This window comes from Ipomoea triloba, chromosome 2, assembly GCF_003576645.1.
Source record: "Ipomoea triloba cultivar NCNSP0323 chromosome 2, ASM357664v1".
Taxonomy (NCBI): domain Eukaryota; kingdom Viridiplantae; phylum Streptophyta; class Magnoliopsida; order Solanales; family Convolvulaceae; genus Ipomoea; species Ipomoea triloba.
The window spans coordinates 10391641-10399292 of record NC_044917.1 but is presented as its reverse complement, the minus strand read 5'-3'; the positions used below and the strand labels follow the sequence as shown (position 1 = coordinate 10399292).

General features: G+C 34.4%; 2 protein-coding genes across 3 annotated transcripts; both read left to right on the top strand.

Moving 5' to 3' along the window:
• Positions 1-339: 339 nt before the first annotated feature.
• Positions 340-2799, top strand: LOC116009142 (L10-interacting MYB domain-containing protein-like). The gene is made up of 3 exons (XM_031248734.1): positions 340-536; positions 1395-1829; positions 1913-2799. The coding sequence occupies exons 2-3, from the start codon at positions 1440-1442 to the stop codon at positions 2639-2641; spliced, it is 1119 nt and encodes a 372-aa protein (XP_031104594.1). The 5' UTR covers positions 340-536; positions 1395-1439; the 3' UTR covers positions 2642-2799.
• A 1974-nt stretch (positions 2800-4773) lies between these two features.
• LOC116007609 (putative rRNA methylase YtqB) lies at positions 4774-7422 on the top strand. 2 transcript variants are annotated; one of them, XM_031248341.1, is made up of 6 exons: positions 4774-5154; positions 5249-5312; positions 5602-5794; positions 6266-6334; positions 6487-6642; positions 7103-7422. In XM_031248341.1, exons 1-6 carry the CDS (start codon positions 4845-4847, stop codon positions 7112-7114), a joined length of 804 nt encoding a protein of 267 aa, XP_031104201.1. In that variant the 5' UTR covers positions 4774-4844; the 3' UTR covers positions 7115-7422. The 2 variants fall into 2 exon arrangements, with proteins under 2 accessions (XP_031104201.1, XP_031104194.1); XM_031248334.1 differs by having other exon boundaries at positions 6266-6339.
• The last annotated feature ends 230 nt before the right edge of the window (positions 7423-7652 follow it).

Here is a 7652-nt window from a genome sequence, read left to right as displayed (position 1 = left end):
TTTTTTTTTTTTTTTTTTTTTCTTTTTCATCTCATATTCTCTTTCCAAATCACTCTTATAAAAACTTCTCAAAAACCACAAAAAAATTCCACTGATATGGATGCTTTAAGGGAGAAGTCAAGAGAGAAAAATAGTCGAGTAGTTGATCATGATGCCTTGGAACAGAGCCCCTCACCCACCACTAATGGTTAATTTAAAAGTTTAAATTAAATGTGGTGGTACCATTATTATTATTATGATTGTTAGGGTCAAATTGCAATTTAAACAAATATGTAAGGCGAATCTCAAATTCAAAAGCCTAATTAAAATTTTTAACTTGCGAACCCTTTTCATTATTTCCCCCTTTCTCCCCTTTCCAAGCATAGCTAACGCCATGACCATAGTCGAGAAAACTCAAGGAACGGTTATAATCGGAGGATTTTAAACCCAGTAGTAGCGTTCGATAGTATAGTGTCATATCTACTCAACCCCTGACCGCCGTTGCCCAATTTGCTCGGAAACGTACGACGGACCACCGTCATCATCTCCAAAATCAGGCATGATATATCTTTAATAGCTTTCACATAATTCACTAAAATCATCTTTATTATTTAGGGCTTTGATTGTTTTGTGTGCTGTGGCATTGTCAAAAAGTGAGTTTATTTATTTTTGTTTTAAATTTTGCTGTTTTTGTAATGCTAGTAGAACTGAAAACAACAGTGAAATCATTGATTTTTTTCTTTTTGTTTGCGTTTTCCGATCATTGCAATCTCGCTGCGAAGTCAGGCATATATAACCTCATATCTCTTGTTTATCTTTTTGTTCTGTTTTTGCATTGTTTCTATTTATCGTTCTGTGCTATGGAGTTTGATATACTGAGGAATGTTGCAAAAGGAAAATGAATTGAAATGTTTCAAACTTGAGATTGTTTTAGTTAATTATCATTTTGCAAAATGGGATGATTGAATTATAATTGTTTTTGTATGATGAATAGTGTGGCTTAAAGAGCCAAAACTCTTTGTTTATGGGATGGATTTGGTTATTCTTATAAAGCTTTCTGAGCTTTCTTTGTTTTTTTCTCATTTTTAGCTAGTTGTTTACTGCCTGTTACATTGCATAATGGTTGTATAAAGCTTTCTGAACTGTTGTGCACATTTTACATTCATCTTCTTTAGATTCTAAATTGACTTGAACTCTCTATTTAATACAAGCAGACTTGCTAGATTTAATCTGTCAACTGTCTAATTGTAAGAAAGAATAATAAGACTTATTATGGTACTGTTATAAACTGCAATTTGAAGTGGACTGGTTGGCAGACAAGTTTAGTTTTTGCTTATGGAAAGTACATTGTGTTATGGTAGTGGTGGTACTGTGCTTCTCTTTTGCTTATGTTACTATGTTTTATTATTGTCTAGGAAGATCCAGTGCTGTTAGTTCCTGAGAACAAAAAAATTATTTAGATGGCACCCAATCAAATTGTACATGAAAGTCAAGGAGGACAAAATGACAACAAAGATGAAAGCCAACGAGCCGGAGATATAGGCAGGGTTAGTTGGTCAAAAGAATTACTTCATATCCTTTGTGATCTTTGTATGCAATATGTTGAAAAGAGTAAGGGAAAAAATGGTGGAGTAATTTCTCAAAGGTTATTGTGGAAGAAGATTGAATTAGCATTCCAAAAAAAGACCAATCTTCAGTGGGATAAAACGAAACTAAAAAACAAGGTGGATTGGATGAGATCTAGATGGAGGTTATGGAAACAACTAAAAGGAAAAGAGGCTGAATTAGGATGGGATCATGAAAAAGGAACTATTAGTGCTACTGATGAGTGGTGGGATTTAAAAATTAAGGTTAGTTTTTTCTTTCATTGTCTTACTTTCTTTAATTCTAAATAGTTAGATAATTTCTAAGTTTAAGTGTTTTTGTTTTATAGGAAAATTCAAAATTTGAGGCATTTCGAGAAAAAGGGCTTGAACTTGAACTAGAAAATAAGATGGATCAAATTTTTGGTTTTTATGCCCAAGGAGCACTTAAGTTTACTCCAATAGCTGATTGCACACAAGGACATTTGCAACAGGAAGATGAATTACATGTTCATTCTCCAGACTGTGATGATACTCCCCATGCTCATCTTGATGACATGGATGATGGTGGTAACAATTGCTATAACAATAGTGCATCAGATGATTTTTGGAGAGACCCTAGCCTTACCCCTACATCTACTCCTATCCCTATGCATCAAGATACACAATTTGAGAGAGATGTACGAAGAAGAGGTAAGAGGGTTTTGGAGAATGAATCATCACAAAGTGGTACATGTGTGAGGGCTGAAGACAATAAAAAAGGAAGGACTACAACATTGTTTGAGAAGCTTGATAATATGTTGCAACTGATTGGAGATAGAAGTAATACAAGAAAGGAAGTGTATATGTTAATTATGAATGTTCTGAATTCAATGATTACACCAAAGCATGATGAAGTTGCAGATGCCTTGGCAAAATTGTGTGCTTTGCCTGGTTTGGAGTCCGGTACCCCTGAATTTTTTTTTGCTTGCACACTAATTGAAGATCCACAGAAAAGATCTATTCTCTTTGGATTACCAAATGACAAGATGAGAGTTGAGTACATTAAGTTTCTGTACGAGGAGCGAAAGGGCCATTAAAGATGCATTATTTCATATGTAGTTTTATGAATAGCTTAGTATTTTGGCTGCTTATTAACGTATGACTACTTTGTTTTGGTTTAGGACACTTATGAACTGATATGGTTATGGAATTGTGCCTTTATACAATTGTGTCTTTATAGTTCATATTTTGAAGATATGTTATTAGTATGTTATTTAATTATGATGTTATATATATGTATATTTGTGTGTAGGCATGGACAATATTGATATGCAAATTATGAAACTTCTCGTAAGTCGTAATTAAGGAGTATGTGGAAAATGATGATAAATTTTAAGATTTGGTAGCTTGCACGGACTATATGTGTGCACTGTTGCAAAAATCCCCGCCTAGGCGCTAGGCGCTCCTAGACCGAGGCGAATTGCTCCCTAGGCGTCCGCCTAGGAGGCCGCCTAGCGCCTAACTCGGCCAATTGCGTCGAGTTGGCGGCCGACTAGGCCGAATTTGGCCGAGTTAACTCGTCTAAATCGGCAGAGTTAGCCGAGTTAACTCGAGCGAGTCGGTTTTGTTAATTTTATTATTATATTTATATATATTTAAATTTATTTATTTATATAAGTAAGAGAAGTAAGAGATATATATAGTATATATATAATATAATATATGACACACACACACATGAATTAATTTTTTGTTTTTATAGGTCGCCGCCTAGAACCGCCTAGGCGCCGCCTAGACCGCTTAGGCGCTAGGCGCTAGTCTACCGCCCGACTAACGCCTAGCGCCTACTGCAACCATGTATGTGTGTATTTTTTGAGTCATATCTACAGCCATGCATGACATGTTATTTAATAGGAGAAAGATGGATGCATGAATTACTACATGGTAATGAATAACATTGTTTTAATGCATTTAGAATGAATCCAAATACATTTAGCCAATTATGTGTAGATTTAGAGGAAGATCAAATGCAAAATAGAGGAAGGAAATGGATATCAACTACAAATGTTTTAACAGATGAGAGGGATTAGCACATGATGCTTGCATTTTTCTCGACAAAATTAGTAATCCAAGTCTCAAATTTCCAAACTCATGACCAGGTATCAAAGTTTCCTAAAAAGAGAAGGATATTTGATGGCTTACTCTAAGACAAGATACCAGCTATGAGAGTTATAAATATTTAATCAAGCACATTCATCATTAAGAAGTTGTATTCAGAGAGCTTTTGGTATTCTTTTTTTGTTTTGTTTTTGAATACAGAGCTTTTGGTATTCTTAAAGCTCAATGGAAAATATTGCAAAAAACATGTCAATATATTCATTAATGGATCAAAGTAGAATTTCATGTTTTGCATTGCACAACTACATTAGGAAAATCACAATTGGTGGCCAAAGTCTCCCAAAGTAGCATTTCAAATTTTGACTGATTGAGGATTATCCGTTAAGGGATTTTTAATTTTTTTTTTTACCAAACACCCATTTTAACTTATTGACATGTTGCCAAAGACCTTGTGGTCTAGTAGCACCCGGTTGCACCCCATATTCAAAAAAAAAAACTTATTAGCTAAAATTAGTAAAATCAACCAAAAAAATGTCTGATAAACTATTTTCCAAACACCCTTAATTGGTTTTGATAAATTTTTTAGGGTAAAAAAATACAATTGATTATTTACTGGCCTACCTAAGTTGCTCCGTGAACCATGAAAAATACTATTTGGATTCTTAAATTATACTCCTTACTTTTACTTCCTTATAGAAAAATGTGATGTTAACATTTTTCTTGAACACGATAACATATCATATCCGTCATGGAATAAAAATAAGGGATATATAATGGGAGTCAGGTAATAGAACCCGTGAAACATTGAACTGCCGCTGGTGAGAGGCCTTCATTTCTTGTACTACTTCCGTCCCATTTTGTTTGTCTGATTCAGTTAACGAGGTTTGACTGAAGTTATTTTTATTTTAATTTTTTATAATATTAAGTTTAGTATTAATATATAAAATTTATATATTTAGAAACTACATTAAAATACTATTAAACACAAAAAATTAAATTTAAAAATAATTAAAAATTATTAAAAAAAATAAGCAATGAAGAAGGAGTTGGTTTAATCAATGAATAGTAAACAACTAATAAATTTCACCTTTTTATCACTTGAACTGTAACTGTGTTTTCTTCTCCAAACCGAAGTAGCATGGGCAGGAAGAAGTGAGGTCGAGATAGGGGAAGTGGAATCCAATGGCGGCGGCGACTTCCTTGCGACTTTACCCACCAAATTCAAATCCATTCATCTTCTTCTCTCTCAAAATGGTGCAATTTCGGGGCAATGCCTTTTTCTCTACGCTGCGCAGTTCTAATTCTAGGTTTCCCAGTTCCGTGCATCCAAAACCAATTCGAAAGCCTAAACCAAATGGAGCAGTTTCTGTTCGTCCAATTCCAAAGCCAAAACCGAGTGGAGTAGTTTCAGTACATCCAATTCCGAATGGAAACCTGGAGCCAACTGGACTAGTATCCATCGCATCTTCTATACCTCCTCCTCCTCTTCCAGGTTCGTCTATCCTCTCTCTGTGTTTGTATGCATTTCAAACCCTAATACATGTTTCCGAAGAATTCTATCATTTCTATCTAACTTCGATTTTCAGGCGTAGAGGGTGTGATGATGGAATATATATGTGGTCAAAGGAGAGCCACTCTCGTTGCTCATTCGTAGGTATTTCTTTCTTTTTCTAGTTTTTGTTTTTGTTCGTTTCTTTACTATCTTTTTAACTTGCAAATTCGAGATCAAGCTTGAGTGGTCTGGTAGCTATGTATGTATGTGTTTCGCTCTATTGCCTGAAGCTGTAAGCATTAATGGTGTTGTTTCAGTGCCATATTCGTGTATATTGCTAACTAACCCGCCAACTGTTGCATTATAATTTCCCCTAAAATAAGCACATAGTTGAGACAGTATCTGCTGCTTCTCTAATTGCTTATCTGCTTCTTTTTTTTTTGGCAGTGTGTGGAAGCATATTGTTCGGAAAGGGGACACGGTTATTGATGCCACCTGTGGAAATGGTCATGATACCTTGGCGTTATTAAAAATGGTTGCTGATGATACACGTAAGGGTCGGGTGTATGCTATGGATGTTCAGAAAGTTGCTTTAGAGAATACGTCACTCTTGCTGGATCAGTCTGTTAACCCTGATGAAGTATTGCGGACTTTGTTCTCTAGTCTTTATTCTGTATGATATAACCATCTTAGGCATATCTAGGTTGTTGTAGTCTTCCCAAATGAGTTTACAGTAGCAAGAGAGCTTCCTGGTCTTTTCTTGTTTTCAAGTTTGAGCATTAACTTACATCCATTTAATTTAAAAATAGTACTGCATTTCATGTGATAGTTCATGTTCTTGATTTACTAGTGCACATTAGATTTCCTTGTTCTGTGTTTAATGTGGCCTTTTCAATTTATATGCAGCAAAATAATTTCTTGTGACTTCCCACTTGCATTCTTGTGATCTAACCCTGTTCCCTACAAGGAATTATTTACCTAACACCATTTTTGAATCACCATGACAGCATGACAAATTATTTCTTCTTATTTTATTTCTCTGAAAGCAAAATTAAACAAGAATTTGCCTCCCCAAATGCATGAGTAATGTTCTGATACTCTCATTGTGCAGAAAGAACTTGTTGAGCTATTTTCTATGTGTCATACACAAATGGGGGATGTCATTCCAGATGGTGTAAAAGTAAGGTATTATTTTTTGTTAACACTAATGATTGTATTATTGGATGTGAAATAGAATCGAGGGATGGCTTTCAAATTTGGTTTCTTGTTCCCTATCCATCTCTCAAAATTTTTGCTTTTATTTATTTATTTATTTATTTATTTATTTTTCAGGCTAGTCGCATTCAACTTGGGCTACCTACCAGGAGGAGACAAAAAGTTCATCACAAGGTCAGATACAACACTACTTGCAATAGAGGCTGCCCAGAAAATTCTAATGCCTGGGGGACTCATCAGTATAGTTGCTTATGTCGGCCATTCAGGAGGAAGGTAATAACTTTTCAAGAGTTTCTTGATTTGTATTTTTATTTTGACAAGTCTGAGGAAGTGTAGTGATCGCCTTATATTTGTTTTGATGGTATTGTTGTAGCAATCCTTTATAATGTAATTGAGATCTTCTTTGTTGTTAGTAATGTTAGTATTCATCATGTCAAGGAAAATAAAGAAAAGAAAAAGGGATAGATAGAAGTTCTAAAGCTTTATAAACTGAGATAAATTGGTTAAAAGCTACTCTTTTCCTCTCAATGTCCTTTATCTTCACCTAATATTCTTTGCCTCACCTTCAACCTTTCTGACAAAATCTATTTGGTGAAGAAGTTTCCTGCATTTAGTATAACCAGAAACTTGTTTTGGGTTGTATGAATGTGATAACTTCAAACTTTATTTTGAGTCGTTTAATTTGGTTGTTTATGGAAAGTTCCAAGGCAAGGTGTTTCACATTGTTTTACAGGGAGGAATTTGAGAAGATTGAAGCATTCACTTCCAGACTACCATTTGAGAGTTGGAACTGTTGCAAGCTGCAGATGTTAAACAGACCATTGGCTCCTGTACTTGTGTTTCTATTTAAAAGATGAAGACTTCAAAATTATAACTGACAGGGACAAACGGATATTTGGAGATCCCTTAATCTTAATCAGTTTATTAGTACAACCTAAGCAACATTGGCTCTTATATTATTTAGCTGATAACCTTTATTTTTTAATCCTTAATCCAATACTTTTTGGCAAATTATATTATACAAAAATAACATTCAATTCAATGTATTAAAAATGAATCTTTAGAGCATCCTTAATAGCAGAGATTTTTTTTTTTGCGATTTTTGAGAAGTTTTTTGTAAGTGTGATTAGGAAAGAAAATTGTGAGAGAAAAAAAATAAAACAAATTTGATTTAAAAAAAATAAAATTAAAAAAACAAACTGTTAGGCGCACCTCAAGAGCGCCCGTTGTGCGCGAAACTCGCACAACATATGTAGTTTGGTTTTTTTATCACTATTCCAAGA

What these genes read in the sequence shown, in the direction of transcription:
- LOC116009142 (XM_031248734.1), top strand. Translation starts at nt 1,440, where the DNA reads ATGGCACCCAATCAAATTGTACATGAAAGTCAAGGAGGACAAAATGAC. An exon ending in GGTGGGATTTAAAAATTAAG is followed by an intron (nt 1,830 to 1,912) that starts GTTAGTTTTTTC and finishes TTTGTTTTATAG; the next exon opens with GAAAATTCAAAATTTGAGGC.
- LOC116007609 (XM_031248334.1), top strand. Translation starts at nt 4,845, where the DNA reads ATGGCGGCGGCGACTTCCTTGCGACTTTACCCACCAAATTCAAATCCA. An exon ending in GCCACTCTCGTTGCTCATTC is followed by an intron (nt 5,313 to 5,601) that starts GTAGGTATTTCT and finishes TTTTTTTGGCAG; the next exon opens with TGTGTGGAAGCATATTGTTC. An exon ending in AGTCTGTTAACCCTGATGAA is followed by an intron (nt 5,795 to 6,265) that starts GTATTGCGGACT and finishes CTCATTGTGCAG; the next exon opens with AAAGAACTTGTTGAGCTATT.